Source organism: Spinacia oleracea, chromosome 1 (assembly GCF_020520425.1).
Source record: "Spinacia oleracea cultivar Varoflay chromosome 1, BTI_SOV_V1, whole genome shotgun sequence".
Taxonomy (NCBI): domain Eukaryota; kingdom Viridiplantae; phylum Streptophyta; class Magnoliopsida; order Caryophyllales; family Amaranthaceae; genus Spinacia; species Spinacia oleracea.
The window spans coordinates 42,500,018-42,520,835 of record NC_079487.1 but is presented as its reverse complement, the minus strand read 5'-3'; the positions used below and the strand labels follow the sequence as shown (position 1 = coordinate 42,520,835).

Here is a 20,818-nt window from a genome sequence, read left to right as displayed (position 1 = left end):
CATTTAATTATGCCTTTATATATAATTAGAGGTAACATCTTGTTTTTAAAATAATGATATTTAGATGCAATTTTATATTGTCATAAAAGGTATTTAGAGGTAGCGAAAATAAAGCTAGTGTATTGATAAAATAACAAAAGTAACCACCAAATTTCATAAGAATCGAATATTTATCAACTTCAATAATATTATTAACAATAAAAACATCAATTGTTGTCCAATCTCAAACAAAAAAACACCTTAGAGCTTGCAACAACGAGCAAGCCCAAAACAAACAAAAACCACAAAAATAACATGTCTTAGAAGATGTCTGATTGGTATATTCGGATATTACTATCACTCCTGACGGTTTAAATTTCCCTAGATTGGTGCATAAAAATAGTCACTGAAAAGTCAAACCAAAAGTCTAACAAAACGGAAAAATAGCAGCAAGACAGCAGCATACAGCAGCAGCTTACAGCAACAACAGCAGCAGCAAGACAGCAGCATACAGCAGCAGCTTACAGCAACAACAGCAGCAGCTTACAGCAGCTTACAGCAACAGTAGCAGCAGCAACAACTTACAGCAGTTACAGCAACAGCAATAGCAACAACGACAGCAACAGAAACAACAGTTACAGCAACAGCAACAACACTTACAGCAACAGCAACAGCAGCAGCACTTACAGCAATAGCAACAGCAACAGCACTTACAGCAACAGCAGTTTACAGCGTAACAACAAAAGCAAATCAACGTAACAGCAGCAACAGATCAGCGTAACACCTCACCATGCTCTTCGTCCACATCCTCATCCTCAACCTCATCCTCATCCCCATCCCCATCCCCATCCCCATCCCCTTCCGCATACAACTGCCATTATAGAATTATAATGTAATATATATTAATAATTAAAAAAAATTAAGAAAAAACTAAATATACTACTAGCATATAATGGTTTTAATTAACAAATTACCTCATCCATATCAAAACCCAAACGATCAAATATTTTTCCCATGAACCCTTTCATAAGTTCCATATTTTTTTTCATCACTTTCATCTCTTTAGTAAGTGCTTCATTTTTCTCATTGGCCTCCTTTGCCTCAATCTTTGCCTCATTAGCTTCTTTTCGCAGTTTTTCTCCTTCACTGAATGACCCATATAATGATGTAATAGAGGGGCTTACTCCCTTGCCACGATCACGACCGCGTTTACCAATGGGTTTAACTTTTGCATAGATTTCTTCATCTGTCATCTTTATTTCTCCCGCCTCACGTTGCGCTAAAAGCTCTTTCATTTTTGACTGCGCAAAAAAAATCGTTAAACATTACTAAAAGATTGAGAAACACATAACCACTACACATTGTTTCATAGAAGCCTTTATTTTTCAAGTTCTAACATTGGCTTATGTAACTAACAGAAGTGTTGATGGGAAAATTAAAATGCATTAACAATTAGCAATTAGTATATATATCAAGCATTCATTTCTTACCATTGTTTCTTTTGCCACTTCAGTAACCGGTGTCTTATCATTTTTTGAATGAGTTTCTTCGTACAATTTCAGCATGGTCGGCATTACTTTGTCACGTTCGAACTAGTTTTACAAACGAAAAATAGATTAGCAAATTGATATTTTACTCTTTTTTTATTAATACAAAAATCATAGCAAGCAGAGAGTATTACCATGTCTTCAACTTTTTGAGCAAAACTCTTTGTACCAGAAGTGTGTCCGGCATCTTGGTAAGATCGATTTTTGGTATTTCTTGTACTTTTACCCTATATTATGTAAATATAATTGGAAAATGAGAAGTAGAAAGATCGGGGAGGGATATACGGAAAAAGATTAATATTATACGTAATTACCTTAAACTCGTCTGATCCAAAGTACTCAACAAGCCATTCCCAGTCATCTTTGTCAACATTTGGTGGCCTATTTTCTTCTTTAAGCTTCTCCTCGTCTGTGCTCTCAATATCATAATAATCAGCTTTCAGTCTTGCACGATAATTCCTGTATTTTTTATTCAAAGACCCCATGATGTATGTTTTCCTTTCTTTTTTTATTTTTTCACGTTCCCCTTCATCTTGATCATCCTCAAGTCCAATATCGATTTTTTCCTTGCAAACAAAAGTACAACTCTTAGTAAAAACAAATACGGCACGAAAAGTATATGAAAAATATTTATTACTAAACAAGAAAAACTTATACCAGAACAAGATCCCACATCTTCTCCTTATTCTCTTCTGGAATTTCTGAAAATACTTTCAACTTTTGAAGTGGGGCATTAAGAGGATCTCTAACAAGGGAGCCACAATAACTTGCAAGACAAGCTCTATTCACACCAATAGGTTGGCCTTTTATGTTGAAATCCACTTTTTTCTTCTCACCGGGTCTCATTCTTGCCATTTGAAGATTTCTTGTAGGGCCTCTAGGAGTGACGGTCTTGTATGTTTTCTTCTTTTTCTTGTTTGCTGTAATACATGTATATATAGTTTAAACCTGACTAAATACCATTGCAAAGAAGAAAGAATATTAAATTAGAGAGTATAAAATAAGTCATACCAGAATTATCCTCTCCCCCCTCCTTGTCAGCAAGTGTCTCCTCGTCATGATTTCTCAACGTGTTTGAAATGATATTATTTTCTTGATTTTCTAAACCATAGTTTCTTGTCTCGTCTAGATCCTTACCGCCTTCTTGATCTTCTAAAGCATTATTATCATTGTTCTCAACAAGTTGCCTCTCATCATGCTCTAAATCAACTGTATTTTCATGTTAAGTATCAGAATATGTAGATTTAATACATGTTATGAAATAAAATATTTTACCTGATAGGTGGGGGTGGGGTAGGGGGAATGTGCTGCAATTATTAATATAATGCTTATTTACCAAATAAAAAGAATAACTTATACCTCTATGGAGATTATTGCTTTGCCTATCCTTTAACGTCTTTTGTCGTTGAAGGTCTAGCAAACGTGAATTAAAGATTCGTCAATTTCTAATAAATGTGTACTTTAATCATATACGAAATAACATTCAAACTCTACTGAGCAAATAAATAAACCTTCTTGTAAAGTTGAGAGGGTTTCTTTAATTGTTCCCACTTCTTTTGTTCCATGTGCTGCTTGTTTTTCCTTGTTCAGTCTTGATCTTAATAACTTGGCAACTGACATCGGTGCAATAAATTTGTTTTTTTTCCCTCCTCCTTTGATCTCATTATTTTTAACCTGAAAAAAAATCAAATAAAAAGTAAGTTGGTTCATCATCCGAGGTTCATCCTCTGATCGTAATTTGTGATGATGTTTGAATAGCTCTTTCACTCTTTGTAGTACTGCAGTCTATGGCTTGTAATTCTTGTACCACATTGTATAAAAATAAAAGTGATGTCAATTATAATATAAAAATGCACTGCGTTAAATAACCAGATTTTCCAGGAAAAAGAAAGATGATGAGGCGCGTGCAATTATGTAGAATTCCTACTTATTCCTAGGTATAGTTGTCTCTCACTAACTGCACCAGGCCACAATTCCCTAATTGTAACAGGGTCCTTAAGCAATGAGGTTAATGTTACAACTAATGACAGAAAATAATAGCATAGAAGAATTAAGAATATTGAATGGATACTATTCTGGCTAAAATTCAAGTTTATTTGACAGCATACTTATTCAGTTACCAAAAAGCCACTGAAGATTTTCTTATACCAATGTGGCAAAGTCCCATCTTTTTTAGTATAATTTGGTAATTCGGCTACTTTCATCAAATACACAACTTTACTTCATTTTACTGGTTAATGGGAGTCACAACACAATAAGACAAATTAACAAGAGACTTGACCCAACAGCTGAAAGTGCTTGGAAGTTTTTTCTTAATCAACTCGGCAAAGAACTATTTGGTTCGCGTTAAACAACTATGCGGTCATTGAGCAGAGAACCACTATCTGTTGTAGAAAAGGCCCCAATACCTTAAAGTTATAAGAAAAGCAATTGGTGAGAGATTACATCTGTTTTGAACATGACAGCAATCACAAGTTCAGATGCTATTTTCAGGACAAACTACTATAAGTTGACCAGCAAGCAGCCGGAGAAACTTGATCAATCATAAAGCCTCAAACAATTTCATGCAGCAGGAAACAAAAAGGAAAAAATAGCTTCATAGAATTAGCAACCTGAACAACATCATCTCTTGCAGGTTCAACAATAACTTCTGGATGGTTTTCAAATCTGTAATCATAGCAAAACAAGTTTATGTTCAACTTGCTGCAATAGACCACAGTTAATCTTACCACACCACAGCTTGCTGAAACTGAACAAGGCAAGTTGTTCAGTTTGCAACAAAGAATCTGGAATTGCTACGCAAACCGACTCAATCAGTCTTATGATTATTTGCCATGTCAGTGTTTAGAAAAACTGACTACTTATGAGCTTTGATGATAATTTCAATTTTGATATTTTTACATTATTGTACATGTTGACACTGACTTCTTATGAGTGACTCTGACCTGTTGTTTCCCTCCTAGTAATCTGAATGTTGATTTGTTCTCTCTTTCACTTTGAACTTTAAGGCTATACCAACTTAAGAAAAGGGAGTGAACTATCAGATCTTAATTCTAAAAGTCTCTTGCTAAACTGTCATGGGTCTGACATTGTGTGGAAGACTTTTACTAGCTCTCAGTTGAGATAATATTGCTGGTCCAATGTTCAGTTGAACATTACAGAAATGAACAGAATACTGCAAGTTAGGGGCTGATGGGTCTGAACTCTAAAGACAGAGGTTGCAAGGCTTGACAGGTCAGAAATGGCCCAGAACATGATAAGAGAATTCAGTTGAATTTCCTCTTATATTCCCTGGTGTATGTTGAAGTCTTTTATTCTGCTTTAGCTCTTCCTCCCGAAATTCTGTTCTTAAATTCGGTTGAGCATGATTTGTGGTGTGGCCTGCGAGTCTGAGTAGACACTGAGCTGGATTCAGAGGCAAATTTTTTATGTTTAATTTGGATTTTCATCCTTTAGCAACTTCCAAACTGTATTCTAGCTACTGTGATCAAGTATATGAGGCAAATAGTGCAGAATTGGAATTTCTGAGCTTCTGACAGTTGCTCATAACTAAGAGCTGCAAGTTTAGGATAAATTTAGTGAACCTTGTCTAGTAATATAAATTTAAAGACTAAAAGAAATGATGGCAATGAGTGCTTGAGTTAACAAGTTGCAGAAACTTAATGGCATTGTTGTGCACTACTAATAAACCGATAATGATGGAAATATGAAAACAGATCCTTCGATATTTATCACATGAACTTGGAGATTGACAACATGGAGTCCTCAGTTCTTCTAAAAGCTCGTCAGATGGACGAATGAAAATTTTAGGAACAATTTACAAACCTGAAGCTACTACCCCTTTCACTCCCATCTTTGTATCATCAAAAGCCTTTAGCTCTTTTATGCAATCATCTTTCAGCTATAAAGATTAGATGAATGAAATAATTTTGTCAAAATAAGTGTATCAGTTCACAGGGAAGGGTAAGTGAATTAGGTAATTAAACTGAACATACTAAAAATCATTTAGACTCCCGGTTTGCTTATATCTCCTGGTTTACTTATTTTGGTAGTTAAGACGCATGCCCCGTTTTTCCCCCCAGTTCAATATTCTAATTTCTAAAAACAAAATTAGAGCAGCAAACAGAAATGAGAAGATCAGGAACATCAACACAACAGCTTGTGCAGGGTTCTGCAAGTCCAACATAAACCTCCTTTTACTCAACTGAACAAGAGGCATCCCATTAGACCAAGACAAACCAACTTAGAACAGGAAAACAACACTAAACTTCGAGGCGCATGTAACAGAAGCAAGCAAGCAATAGCAAACTAACAGTCAACTTCCCAAAGCCAAACTCACACTCAGCTTTCCAAAACCAAACTAACAGTCAGCTTCCCAAAACCAAAAACCAAACTAACAGTCAACTTCCAGGCGCATAAAACATAAGCAAGGAATAGCACTCAAGATAATTCTAGGCTAGAAATATAAAATAAACATCAACAACTGAGAAGAAAGAAATATAATAGCATTCGACAGGAGACTACAGGCAAGTTATAACCAAAAGAGTAGATGGAGAGAAAGAAAGCATCAAATAAAGAAAAGACAAAAAAATAAAGACAAAAGAAGGAGAGGAACATAATGGATGGGCAGTGAACAAGATGAAACACGGAAGTAGAACGTACCTTTTTATTTGTAGTCATAATTTGAGTTTGATCCTCACGCTCATCTTCCTCATCCTCGTCAGGCACATAGTCACCATCTTTCTCAAGTGTAAAATTACATTTTTGTCGTCTTTTCTGAGGTTTTGAGCTATCCACCAAACTTGTCACACAAGCAGCAATGCGCTTTATACCTAAAGTTTGCATTTTCAGCTTGTTAGATTTAATATGCCTGAGTCTTTGTTGTTCATAATCATTTGGAGTCGTATCATCATGATTAGAAGGCGTCTTCCCTCCAAATCTGGACATTTTAGTGCTAAGAGAAAAAAAAAAGATGTTGTTAGAATGAATACAATTATTATACATCAAATTTAAAATAAAATCATAACATTGTGTCTGCATTAATGAAAATGTAGGCAGAAGACTGCATCTTATCAAACACGTGAAGAATTTTATTATGGTGGCAAGAGAAGTTGGCAAACAAATTCATCAAACAATCTAATCAGTCACTCTTAACGTAAACGGCGTGGTAAAAGGCAAGACAAAAGAGCAATTTACTAACACAAATATATTCAATGTAGAAAGCTTAAATTGAAACACAATTGAAGTTCATAATTTATAACATAACAATGAAAATGAGTAATAGGAAAATATTTATCGAGCATATAATCAGCTTCGTTCTATTCATTTAGCTCCGGGACATCATAGGAGTTTCTTGGTGTAGTCTTAACTACAACCTTCCAATTGGGCTTCACAACATCATCGACATAAAACACTTGTTGAGCTTGAGAAGCTAAAATGTAAGGATCATTAGCCAACACTTTTGAGGTATTGACGCTTACAAACTCAAAAGAATCTGTAATGATCCCTTGGCCTTGGGTATGAACATCCCACCAATCGCATTTGAACAAAATGACCCGATTTCCTCCAATATATTGAACTTCTATGATTTCTTGCAAAAGGCCGTAATATTCTAGATTTGAAGCTCCACTTTCTCCCTTCACAACAACGCCGCTATTTTGTGTTTCTCTCTCCCTTTCACTGTTCTTAGTGCGATACATCGACCCATTAACCATGTATCCATTGACAGACACCACCGCACGATCTGGACCTTGTGCTAATGATATTAAATTATTGGTAGCACTTGGATGTTTTCTCTTAGACAATGTTGTGACCTATAAATAAACAAAATATAGGTTTTAGAGGATTGCTACAATTATAAAAAGAAACTATTAAAAAAGGATTTCGTTATTTTAAAATTCTTACTTGATCTCTAAACCATTGAATGAATTTTCTTTTACGTGAAGAAACCATCCCCGTGGCATTTGTCGCATCGCGATTGTACTCACTATGATAATATTTCGAAAAAGTTATACAATTTTACCATAAAACGGAGAGTATATAGAATGGAACACAAACTACAAACTTACTCGATGAATGGTTGCACTTCTTCACAATTGTTCAACACATAATAGTGAATTTCTTCCCATTCCTTTGTACTAAGTAAACGAGGATTTTCCTTCCCAAATGCTCTACCTCTTATCCCGAATATAGGAAGGCAGTCAGTTGAACTAATATCATCATCACCATCATCATCATAAATTCTATCTTGCTTGTTGAATTTTGTTTCTACATCATCCATATATCTTGAACAAAATGTCAAGCACTCCTCTAAAAGATAACCTTCTTCCATTGATCCCTCCGGGTGACCTTTATTGCGTACATACCCTTTTAGTTTGCTAAGATATCTGTTAAGTACGTAGAAACACTAGTAAGTATTTTACTATTATCAACCAAAAAAAAAAAAATACCAAATAACATAACTTCGCATACCTTTCAATAGGGTACATCCATCGATACTGAACTGGCCCGGCAATCAAAGCCTCACTTGCAAGGTGTACGGGTAAGTGCATCATAATCACAAAAAATGATGGTGGGAAAATTCGTTCCAACTCACAAAGGGTAACACCAATTTGCTCTTCGAGTTTCTCTAACTCGTCAATCTTCAATGCTTTAGAGCATAACTCTCTAAAAAATTCGCTCAACTTAATAAGTGGAGCGGACAATGATACGGGCAAGTCACGTATGGCAAGAGGCAATAGATGCTCCAAGATAACATGATAATCGTGAATTTTCAACCCAGAGAGTTTACGCTCTTTAAGTGAGGAATTTCGTGAAATATTCGAAGCATACCCATCCGGAAATTTCACACTAGTCAAAAAGTTACACAGATTCCTCTTTTGCTCCAAAGATAAGGTAAAAGGAGCTGGTGGGAACTCTTTTGGGATCTCTGTTGGATTATTAGGATCTCTTATAGGATGCAATGACTTTCTAATGTTCATTTCCTCCAAATCTAAACGTGCTTTCATATTATCCTTACTTTTCCCTTCAATATCTAGCAATGTCCCAAGTAAAGTTTCACATACGTTTTTTTCAATGTGCATCACATCCAAATTATGGCGTATCAAAAGACTACTCCAATATGGCAATTCAAAGAAAATGCTTTTCTTTCGCCATAATTTTGTTGCCTTTTGCTTCTTCTTTGTGCGTCGCCTCTTTTTTGAAGTATGTTTTGAAGAAGCTTGTTCATCATTAACCTGTTGTAGCAGTTCCTCACCAGATAACTGCTTAGGTTTTGGTCTCAACTCTTGCTTCCCATCAAAAGTACTTCCATCATACCTCCACATATGACTCATAGGTAAAAATCTACGATGACCCATATAACAATGTTTTCCCCCATTTGACAACCACCTAGAACAAGTATCACTGTTACAAGAAGGACAACCAACAGCTCCGCCAGTACTCCAACCAGATAGATCACCATATGCAGGATAATCACTTATAGTCCACAGCAAAGAAGCAAACATTCTAAAATTCTCTTTTTTTGAGGCATCGTATGTTTCAACACCAACTTCCCAAAGCAACTTCAACTCCTCTATTAGAGGTTGCAAGTAAACATCAATTTTATCTTTGGGCCCCTTAGGACCTGGGATAAGCATAGAGAGAATGAAAGATTGTTGCTTCATGCAAAGCCATGGAGGCAAATTATACGGGATAAGAACTACCGGCCATGTACTGTGGGGAATATGTCCATTTCTAAAGGGGCTAAACCCATCACTTGCTAAACCGAAGCGAACATTTCGAGGCTCGGAGGCAAATGTTGGATATTGTTCATCAAACGATTTCCAAGCTTTGGAGTCCGCTGGATGTCTCATTACTCCATCAGGATCATCAACACGTTCATCGCTATGCCATCTCATACTTGCAGCGGTTTTGGTTGACATGAAAATTCTTTGAAGCCTAGGGATCAACGGAAAATAACGCATTGTCTTGCTAGGAATCTTCTTAGGCTTAGATTGTGAGGTAGAAGATTCGCTACTTGGTTCATTCTTTTTCCATCTAGAAGAATGACACTTTACACATTCATTTGCATCGGCATGCTCCTTCCAAAATAAGATGCAGTTATTAGGACATGCGTCAATCTTAATGGACTTAAGCGACAAGTTCTTTATGATCTTTTCAGCTTCATAATAAGATTCCGGCAAAGTGTTATCCTTAGGTAATGCTTCTTTGAATAGGTTAAGAACCATTTCCAAACTTTTGTCGGATATTCCAGTTAAGCACTTTATGTGAAATAACTTAACTAAGAAGGACAACTTAGAGAATTGCTTACACCCAGGATATAGCTCCAACTCAAGATCACCCATCAATTTGTAAAAAGCTTCTGCTGCATCTTTAGGATCTCCACCTTCACTCACTTTATTTCTCTCTCCCTCAACATAATTTTCTATCGGTACTCCAAATGCCTCATGTAGCATATCTAACATTTCATCATGCTCATGCTCCTGGAATTCATTTGACTCGTTTATGATATTGTTATGAGTTGTCTGATCAATGATGCTTTCCCCATGCCGCAACCAGCGTGTATAACTCTTAACAATTCCAAATTTAAGCAAATCCAACTCTATTTCATCTCTACATTTTCTCCTTTCGTTGTTGCATTTCACACATGGACAAGGCACCACATCTTTGACATTTTTTTGTGAAAAAGCAAATTCTATAAATTGTTTCACACCAATCTTATACCTAGGGTCATTTTTTTTGCACTGCATCCACTCACGACTCTTTGACTCCATAATGTCCTATTTAATTATCATAGAATAAATAAAAAACAAGAAAAATAAGGTAATTATAGCTCATAAGTGGAAATCATATATACAACACACTACATGTGATCAACCAAGTAGCAATTTAAAATCAACCGAGAACCAAATATCATGAAAAAAAACATCTCAACAAACAACTAAGACATTATAAGCTTAGTTTGATAAATTAAAAAAACATCTTAGCAAGAATATCAACAACATACTAGATAATTCAACCTTATTATGCATCAAATCATAAACACCAGAAAATCTTCACTGATACAGTAATACCCAAAATCATCTGACTGATTATTATAGTATAGTTCTAAGTAAACTTTAGTTTTTTTTAAAAAAATCCAATGGGTATGTTTGAGTTCATTCCTGGTCACAGTTTCTAATTCCATTAACAAATCAACACAAAGTCCAGTAAAATTAATTTCACAAATAATCAATTGCAAAAATTACAACTCGAATTCAAAGCATAATCAATTGCAATAATTCCAACTCGAATTCACAAATTAACACAAAGAATACGTAAAATTAATGGAAGATTACATCAATTGCATTAGTTCCAACTCGAATACACGAAAAAATAATGGATATTAACGCACTGCTAAGGAACCAGTCGATTTTAGTTCAAACTGGAATTCACGAAAAAATCATGGAAATTACTGCAATGCTATGGAACCAACTCGAATTCACGAAAAAAATAATGGAAATTACTGCACTGCTATGGAACCAACTCGAATTCACGAAAAAATAATGGAAATTACTGCAAATACCTGAATTCGTGCAAGCAAGTCGAATCCGTCACTCAGTTCCGAAGTCCACAAAATCGAGATGGAAGTTTTTAATCGTCAACAGTTATTCTCTCTAAGGAACCAGTCGATTTTGTTGTAGTTTCTATATCCCAGAGAAAAGAAAAAAAAAACCCTAATTGTAGTTTCTATATCCCACATATTGCGGGATTATTTTTGGAGGGAACAATTGTTGAAAATTAAAAAATTCCAAATCGATTTTAAGAAATCCAGCAGAATAAGGAATTTGCTTAAAAAAAATAAAATAATATTCCAACAAGAACAACGAGAATCGCGGATGAACAAAAGAGGAAAGTTCAGTTCCAATCAAGAAGATGGACGAATTAAAGGTTTTGCGTCAAAATAAGAACATAGGCGAAAGGTTAATTTTCAAACGATTACAAAATAATCACAATACTTACTTTGTCCCATTGGTTAACTACACCCATTTGTAGCAGTGTAACCTGGGTTCGACACCTGCTGCGTATATTTTTTTAAAAAAAAATTGGTGTTTATTTTTGTCAATTTAATTTTGTTATTTTTGTTGTCCTAGTCCTTTAATTTTGACCTTTAATGAAATTCTCATAGCCTAAACTTTACTTTTTGACTTTTAATGAAAGAGTTCAATATATATATATATATATATATATATATATATATATATATATATATATATATATATATATATATATATATATATATATATATATATATATATATGTACCATCAATACATCCAATAGAATCCTGAAATAGAATATATCGTCTTTAAGTATAGATAATTTACATAACAACAACATTGATAATATATATATATTCATTTTCTTTTGGTTAGTTCTTCTTAATTATCTCATAAATATTTTAAAAACTTTAGACAATATTTGAGTTAAAGTTCAAATATATTACAAAAGTTTCGGAAAATACTAAAATTTAATTTTTCGATTTTGATATTTTTAAAAAAAAAATTGGTGTTTGTTTTTGTCAATCTAATTTTGTTATTTTTGTTGTGCTAGTCCTTTACTTTTGACCTTTAATGAAAATTCTCATAGCCTAAACTTTACTTTTTGACTTTTAAAGAAAGAGTTCTCTCATCGTGAAAATTTAAAGCAAGTCGAGTTGCCTCTCCGACCCAGGTTCGATATATATATATATATATATATATATATATAAATATATATATATATATATATATATATATATATATATATATATATATATATATATATATATATATATATATATATTCCTTTTCTTTTGGTTAGTTCTTCTTATCTCATAAATATTTTAAAAACTTTAGAGAATATTTGAGTTAAAGTTCATATATATTACAAAATTTTCGTAAAATACTAAAATTTAATTTATCGATTTTGATATTTTTTGACATTTTATGCATAATAGCACATACATAAGTAGCACGAGCAAGCTAGGTTTACCTTTTACTTTTGTGCACACTATATCTCTTGTGTAACATGAGTAACTTGAGCTAGTCTGCTCAACAATACATCAATGACAAGCCCTCGAGTTGCACCAATCAAGGTCTTTATTGGATAAATATAAATATGCAACTTGAGTACGTACCCAAGTGTTATTTTTCTAACTCTAAGCATCCTCTGCAATCCACTTAGTTGAACAACCCTTATCTCCAGCAAGAAATTAATATACTCGATTCCTACAATGTGACAGAGTAAACATTTGTACTGGTCATATAGACGACAAATAAATCAATAGCTGAATTTGGTACGTGTGCTTCTCAATTCCAGTAAAAAATAATTGCACAGGCCTGTAGATAATAAACTCAAAGATTTAGAAAAGGTTTGCATAAACCTAGTTAGTTGAGCAAATTAAAGAAAATGGATGCTTAAATGCCTCAATATTTTGTCATCTACCAAATTTTGTAGCGTAATAGCAAACGAGTAACCTCTATTATTTTCAACATATTCAGAGCATAAACATAATCAATCAAGCATACATAACCAATTCCCAAAAGAAATTCAATCAGTCGACTTAGTAGAGACAAAAAATTACCGTACTCAAATAAAGAATGAACGAAACAAGTTTAAGCACAAATTACAGATAATACTGAAAAACTGGGAAATCCTTGTCAATTTTCCGTTCAAGCACAAATTACAGATAATACCGTGATAGAATACGAGCTGATTGATTTTCCGTTTAGATTTTTTGGTTGATCTTGAAACAACTTGTTAGAATTACGATTTTAGGCATAGTCCACAATATATTTTGTGTGGAACATGTCCATTTAAAGAACTGGTGCTAATTTGGACATGACCGCTTTTTATATGGACAAATTTGGTTATGTGAATTGAAATACTTTGTTAATATTTTTGTTTATTTATTATTATGGCTCAAACAACATTCGCATCACAATTACACCACCACTACTAACAACAACAACACCAACAACAACAATAATAATAACAATTGTTATTTGATATGAAATACATACTCATTCCATTCCTAAAAGATTAAACAATGTAGCTTACTGTGATTCTGCTAGTTTTGAGGTTTGCGCACTGCTGTTTTGGTGTGTATTATTCTGTGCCAATGTTTTGCGGGGAAAAGGTTGTCCCTGGCTCTCTGTTGATTACACCTTATCATATGAAGAGCTAGCTAACTGAATAATATTTGTTTTTTATGCTATACATTCACATATATCAGAATGACCTACCGCACATTCACTTTTTACTAAGATAGACAAAATTTGTTTTCACCAGATTTTCTTGCCATGAGAGGCAGAACAATATACATTGAATATTTAAGCAAGACGTAAATTGTTATTTAAAGATGGTGTACAATAATTATTATATATCGTCGTAAAAGTTAACTTAAAATGCTTAAAAGTTATCTATTTTTTAAAATTATAATAAATATTATTATTTCAAAATATTAATAATGTATAAATATAACTATATAACCTTTTATAATACTTATCCATCAATTTTTTCTTAGGCAAAATTTATTCGGAGTTAATAAATATATTATACATATTACGTGTGCAAGGAGTTATAATAAATTTATTATACATATTACAAAATATTAATAAATTGTACGAAATTGAGTTTAAGCAATATTATTAAGCAATATTATTGATCTAAAATTCATTAGGCGGGAGATTAAAATTTTCATAACCCCGCCCAATGGCTCCCTCTGTCCCTCACCTTTCCCAATTTAACAAGCCTATTAAAATTTTTCTTCTAATTGGCGGGGATACGATAAGTGAAAATTTCAGGAGCCCGCTATTCTGCAAAAATAAAAAAAAGTCAGAGCCCGCTATTCTGCATTCGTTTTGCCGCTGCAACCTCTCATAATACTACTCTTCATAAGTTTTATCTCTTCATTCAGTTTCTCTCCGCTCTTGCAAATCCTCTATAGTGCGACTTCATCTTCTTCAAATTGGTTGATTTTCGCTGTTCCTGCAAAGCTCTTCACCTTCTTTGGGATTACCCCCATTTCAATTTTCTAGGTACGTACGTAATATGTATGATATTTTGTTTCGATTTTTGCTATGTTGATTGCTAAATTTAGGGCTCAAATTTTTTTCGACTAGTTCAACGAATTTCAATTGTTGACGTTAGGGTTTCAGATATTATTCGTTTCAGTGTTTTTAATTGCGATTTTGATTACTAAAATGATCCAATTTTCCTGTTTCATAGGGATGGCGTAGGGTTGTTATTCCGCGATTTCAATCAGATTCACTTTACTTCTCTTTACCTCTTTTAGTGCTGAATCAGAAACTTGACAAGGACTAGTATTTGAAGCTATTTACTGATTTAGTCCATTTGAATTTCAAACTATAGGTTTTTGCTTATGATTTCTTCATGAACTTCATTGTACTAAATCTGAAAGAAGTTCCCTGTTTTTGAAGGCTCAACTTGAATCTGAAACTCTAAAGTAATTGACTTGTAAAAGGAAAATTTTCTCAGTTGAAGCTCACCAAATATCGATGAAGAGAAAACGAAGCAAGGAAGAACATACTCTTTCTTGAAACAGGTAGAGATTGAAATTATGTCCTTGTTTTTGGGTTTGGTTGCTTCTGCTCTCTCTCACATTTGTTCTAATTTTTTAATGGTTTGCAGCCGGATACTGATAAAGAGTGTAGATAAATTAGGATTTCATGCAACATGAGAAACTGGATTCAAAAGGAAAATTATGGTATCTTTGCGTTCAATATTTGCAAGTTGTTATCTTTATCTTGGTTTATTGTCATTTGCAAGTTGGTTTTTCGACAATGGAAAAACTACGTGCTTACTTTGTTTATACACGACTGAATTTTGCGACTGAATTTTTGAACAAGATGGATTCAGAACCGTTTGAGAAGAGGACCGTGTCAGGTCTGAGATGATTCAACTACCGATGATGGTCTGACATTTAGTCTTCAGCTTAGATGTTAGCCTGTGAATTATTTGTAATGATAGATGAAATAAAAGAGATGGAAATTGAATAAAACTGGCTTCATTAATCACTATTTTGGTCTATTGCAACTGTTGTTCTGCTTTATATATTTATCTGCTTATTCTACTGCGATTCTTATGCAGTGTGTGCCATTGCAGCTTTTCTTAGGGACCTCTGCATTGCTGAGGTAACTCCTTCTATTGGACATTCAGTCTGATAACCAGACTTGGTTTATTGCCAATCCTTTTGATGGTATAATTTCCTTTATATTGATAAAGAGTGTAGATAAATTAAGGTTTTATGCAACATGAGAAACTGGATTCAAAAGGAAAATTCTGCTGTCTTGCGTTTAATATTTTCTTTTTCTTTTGAAACCAGTTTGCGTTTAAAATTCTGCTGTCTTTGCAAAAGACTAATATTCACCAGCAAAGCCAAAAACTAATATTCATGCAACATGACTCAATACAAAAGAATATTAGTCTAATATTTCTTCTGAAAGTCTTGATATTAAACTCTTGATATTAGTCTTAATAATAATATTCAGTAGTTATCAACTTCCCCGAGACTTCCAGGTACGCCTCTTTGCTTCAATGGTTACTTGATGTCTGATGTCTGAGTTGAACTATCCTTTTATTTTATGGTAAACACTACACTATTTTCTTTCTGGTTGTGAGCACACAGGGGTCGGATACTAAGATGTTATAGCCTTATCTGCAACTGCAAACAGTTTGTTGCATGAGAAGCTTGACTTGAATAATTTAACTTTACGCCATCTGTAGTTCGTTAGAATTTTGGTTACTACAAGAGAGATTTTAAGACCAAGTACTTATAATATGTTTCAATATGCTTTATAGGTGTCTTACTTTGGTGTTCTTTTTCATCTTAGTTACTTCAACAGAGCTTTTAACTTTTTAAGACAGTTTGGATTCTCGTTTTTAAGCGATTGCTAGAAGTGCGTTTATATGGCACTAGCTGAGCAAAGCACTGCAACTTCCACCCTGGTTGTGCTCGACTACTGTCCGTTTCTCATTATGTTTGGTGCCTTGAGTTGTAATGTAACAATTTGTTATATGTTCATTCTCAGAACATGTTCGGCTTAATCTGCTTTCTGACAGAAAGAAATAGCATAGACCATAAGTTGTTTCCTACTTATTACTGTGAGACTATCTGAAGGAGGCGTCAGTAGCTAAAATGTCCAACCTTTCACCAGTTTATATATGTCCTTTCTTTGATCGATGAAATGCTCACTGGTAAATGCAGATACATCTAGTCATCTGATTTTGTTTAACTTATTGTTGGCTTATTTTTCTGAACTTTTTCCCTTTCTGCAGCAAACCCCAAAAGGGCCCGGCTGTTTCACGATAAATCACTGGCAAGCGAGGATATCTATGAACCGTTTGTAAGGTAAGAATACGAAGACTCTTGTTAGATAATTACTTTTCTCAAACGCTTGCCTGCTTGTATAACTGCTTGCCTACTTGCTGTTAATTCTGGTCAACGTTACCAGAGTTGATCGACTTTCTATGTTTGTGTCGTTTTTTCTTTATCTTTTGTTTGCTATCTTATACGCTTACTTTTGATTTCTTTAAGTCTTGTTTCATCTTTATGTAGGATGCTTGATTGCTTTTAATTTTATTTCTTTCTATTTTACATACTTAAACAGAGTATTACTTTAGTTTTGTGAACTAGAAGCACTATTTATTAAGTGGAGATTTACATTCACATATTTGTATGATTATGTTCTGCCTACACAACCAAGTATACAGGTTTATACAAGCTTTTGAAAGTCTCATATCGTCATTTGAGTTCTACTCTTGTTTTACAATCTCGGGTCTGATCTCTAGCTTTCAGCTCATATCAGCAGGTACTCTTCTGGTCAACATGTTATGTGGTACTTAAATCTCCTAGTGTATGTAGAGATGATGCAGCGTTGCAGCAGCTGGTCTGGGTGTCCATGCTGAGATGGGCTTGTTATGTTCTGCTGATTTGCTTTCTTTATCTGAGCTATTGCATACTGCTTTGCAAAACATTACCCATTCTTGTCTGCATAACTGTGCTGATGATGGGGTGCCGGCTGAGTCCTTGCACACCTGCTGGTTCAGTTCTATATATCTGCTTCCTTCTGCACAATGGTGCTGCTATGGGTTATGACGTGGGTCAACTTCACAAATACCTGCCGGCGAGGACTAAAAGTGCTGCAAAGGATGGTTGAAGCATATATAGAAGAAACGTGAAATTTTCAGTTTGTAAAAACTAGTTTAGACCTAAGTTGATTGCTAGTTTTTGGTTTTTTTTGTTTTGTAATTTTCTTCGTTTAGCTTTGGTAGGCTAACTTTATTTCATTAAGACTTTAGTTTGTTGTGTGACTAAGTTTGGTTGAGCTTGTATAAACTTTACTTTGTTTTTTGGTTAATAAAATTTCTTATATACCCAAAAAGGAAAAAAAAAACAAGCTATAAATCTTATATTTTATTCAAAGGAAAAATTGGTGCTAAATTGTGATTAGGCTTTGTGTTTGAGTTTAGCAGAGATAAAATATTTGAATAAATTTACAATCGATTCAGGTTGGGTTAAATGAGTTGAGATTGTAAATGGATCAGTTTAAATTGGTCACGTGTTAATGGTTGTAAATGGTTCGAGAATAACGGGTCACATGAGGTCACAACTTGATATATATATTTATACTTACCCTCTTATATAATTTAACAATATTTAATAGGATGTTGAGCTTGATATAGTTTTGTTAGTTGTTTTAAAGCTAAAATGTGAGGAACCCAACATTATCATGTCTTGAATTTTCTATATAGACTTTTGCAACATATATTTAGAAGATAGTTAGTATGGTAATTTATATTTTACTAGTGTTACAAACAACTTTTAGGGCAATCTAAATTTCAATAATTGTTGAAAAGACTTTTAGAGGCTACCTAAACTTCACTAATGTAAAAAATTAACATTTTGAGGCAAACATTATTTTAATAATGTTAAAGTACTTTTTAGGGGCAACTACAATTTAACTGATGCTAAAAAATGTTATAGGGACAACCATTATTTTCTGACGCTAAAAAAAATGTTTTAGAAGCAACCATTATTTCTTTAATGCTAAAAAGTACTTTTTAGGGGCAACTAAAGTTTAACTGATGCTAATTTTTTTTTATAGGGGCAACCATTATTTTCTGATGCTAAAAACATGTTTTAGGGGCAACCAGTATTTCATTAATGCTAAAAAGTACTTTTTAGGGGCAACTAAAGTTTAACTGATGCTAATTCTTTTTTATATAGAGGCAACCATTATTTTCTGATGCTAAAAATATGTTTTAGGGGCAACCATTATTTCATTAATGCTAAAAAGTACTTTTTAGGGGCAACGTATATTTCATTGACGCTAAAAAATAGTTTTAGAGGCAGCTGTTATTTCATTAATGCTAAAAGGTACTTTTTAGGGGCAACTTAATTTTTTTTGATGCTAAATAACCTTTTTAGGGGCAACCATTATTTTATTAATGCTAAAAAGTACTTTTAGAGGCAGGATAAATTTCACCGACCCTAAAAGTAACTTTTAGAGGCTAGCATAATTAACTAATGCTAAAAGACACTTTTAGAGGCCATAAAAATTGAATTGCCTCAAGGTGTTGCCTCTGTATCTAAATTTTCTTGTAGTGGACTCACTAGAAATCACCTCCTATAAACACAAAGGATAAACTTTATTATTAATCATGTTTACTAAATTTCCAGCAACTATTTAAGAAACTAAAACTCTTGGTTTAATTAGAAATGAATCGTTATTCATTAAATTAATAGTCTCAAATAGTCAACTCAAGTCCTAGCACAAAAACATTGACATTTTAGCTTTAAAACCATTAAAATCGACTCTTTAAAGCTTATAAACAATCTGAAAATTTAAGTTGATTCCCATAATTTAAATCGTCATTAAATTATGTGAATCAATATATTAAACACTCGGAATTAAAATCCTACTATTAGATTATTAATAAAACCATGTTTGGCCTTGAAAATTGACACTTTAATTGACTTTGAAATCTGAAAATTATAATTCTTTTGAAACAAAAACAATCTCATCAATTCGAATACTAAATATTAAAACACAGTGTTCATAACCGTTTCAACCAATTTAATTAATCCAAAACAACTAAATAATCACAATTAAATAATTAAAACAATTTAAAAACTGAAAATTAAAAGTTTAAAAGTATACAATTTGATTATCACCAATCAACAACACACACACACAACAATTGATGTGTTGTGTGTGTGGGCCGTCGAAGCAACGACGACAACAACACACACGCGGCACACCAACAACGCACGCAAGCAGCGCTCGGCACAGCAGCGACGGCGCTGGGCGAGGACGATGGGCAAGGGCGAGGGTGAGGGCACGCGGAGCGCAAGGCAACAGCAGCAGCAGGCACGCGAGTGCTGCGCTGCGGGCTGCGAGGTGAGGCGAGGGAGTAGGGCGCTCGGCTGGGCACTCGAGGAGTGCGGGTGCGCGCACGAGGCTGGGCACACGGCACAATGCTCTTGCCTTGGGCTGAAAGAAAAGGGGGGACGAAAGGAGAGAGAGGAGAGAGGAGAGAGATTGCTGAAAATTTGTCAGGGTTTAATGAGGGGGTATATTTATAGTCTTTCTCTCCCACATGGGCTAGGTTTTGGGAGTTTTGAGTTGGGCTTACTTTCAGGCTTAACTAAAATTAATCCTTGCAAGCCTTGTTGGGTTTGGTCATGGAATTTTAACTGGGCTTTGATTAAATTAAATTCGTTTTCAAAACACAACCCAACAAATCCCGATTAAATAAATTCGTTGAATTTATTTAATAAAAATACGGTTTTTCGTAATTAATTAATAATTAAATTAATTAAAAAATAAAATACATTTAATTCTCATTAAATGGAATTAAATTCATAAAAATACTTTATAAATATAACAAAATACTTTATAAATATAATAAAATATATTTATAAATACAGAAAAATACGAGGTATTACAGTGGTACTCTGTTACGACCGACTTTATGCCCTCCCATAGATTCAGAGAAATTCCTCTTTGAAATAGAAAACTGAGAGATTCTACAACAAGGTCAAAGAGAAAAGGTGAGAGGGGATCGCCTTGGCGAATACCTGGTTGTAGTTTAAATGGTGGAGTCGGAGATCCATTAACCAGAATGGAAGATGCAGCTGACATGACACCGATGCTAATCCGTTGCTTCCATTGGGGGAGGAAAGCCATTTTCTCAAGGACCCAATCAAGGTAGCTCCATGAGACACTGTCGAACGCCTTATGGAAA

The 20,818-nt window shown here is 33.9% G+C and overlaps 5 protein-coding genes across 5 annotated transcripts; 1 reads left to right on the top strand and 4 right to left on the bottom strand.

The window, feature by feature from the left end:
- Positions 1–137: 137 nt before the first annotated feature.
- On the bottom strand, positions 138–2,084 carry LOC110801373 (uncharacterized). Its single transcript, XM_056837520.1, has 5 exons — positions 1,841–2,084; positions 1,661–1,753; positions 1,470–1,571; positions 954–1,280; positions 138–850 (listed from the first exon to the last, which is right to left on the bottom strand). The coding sequence occupies exons 1-5, from the start codon at positions 2,009–2,011 to the stop codon at positions 752–754; spliced, it is 792 nt and encodes a 263-aa protein (XP_056693498.1). The 5' UTR covers positions 2,012–2,084; the 3' UTR covers positions 138–751.
- Positions 307–738, top strand: LOC130464007 (uncharacterized). The gene is made up of 2 exons (XM_056833324.1): positions 307–348; positions 430–738. The coding sequence occupies exons 1-2, from the start codon at positions 307–309 to the stop codon at positions 736–738; spliced, it is 351 nt and encodes a 116-aa protein (XP_056689302.1).
- Positions 2,085–2,152: 68 nt separating the features above from the next.
- On the bottom strand, positions 2,153–11,700 carry LOC130464005 (uncharacterized). Its single transcript, XM_056833322.1, has 6 exons — positions 11,092–11,700; positions 6,189–6,480; positions 3,038–3,200; positions 2,886–2,939; positions 2,538–2,735; positions 2,153–2,446 (listed from the first exon to the last, which is right to left on the bottom strand). Exons 2-6 carry the CDS (start codon positions 6,471–6,473, stop codon positions 2,178–2,180), a joined length of 969 nt encoding a protein of 322 aa, XP_056689300.1. The 5' UTR covers positions 6,474–6,480; positions 11,092–11,700; the 3' UTR covers positions 2,153–2,177.
- Positions 6,622–8,690, bottom strand: LOC130467951 (uncharacterized). Its single transcript, XM_056837207.1, has 4 exons — positions 7,998–8,690; positions 7,595–7,912; positions 7,431–7,512; positions 6,622–7,339 (listed from the first exon to the last, which is right to left on the bottom strand). Exons 1-4 carry the CDS (start codon positions 8,606–8,608, stop codon positions 6,845–6,847), a joined length of 1,506 nt encoding a protein of 501 aa, XP_056693185.1. The 5' UTR covers positions 8,609–8,690; the 3' UTR covers positions 6,622–6,844.
- On the bottom strand, positions 8,619–10,300 carry LOC130464001 (uncharacterized). Its single transcript, XM_056833318.1, has 2 exons — positions 8,762–10,300; positions 8,619–8,636 (listed from the first exon to the last, which is right to left on the bottom strand). Exons 1-2 carry the CDS (start codon positions 10,298–10,300, stop codon positions 8,619–8,621), a joined length of 1,557 nt encoding a protein of 518 aa, XP_056689296.1.
- Positions 11,701–20,818: the final 9,118 nt, after the last annotated feature.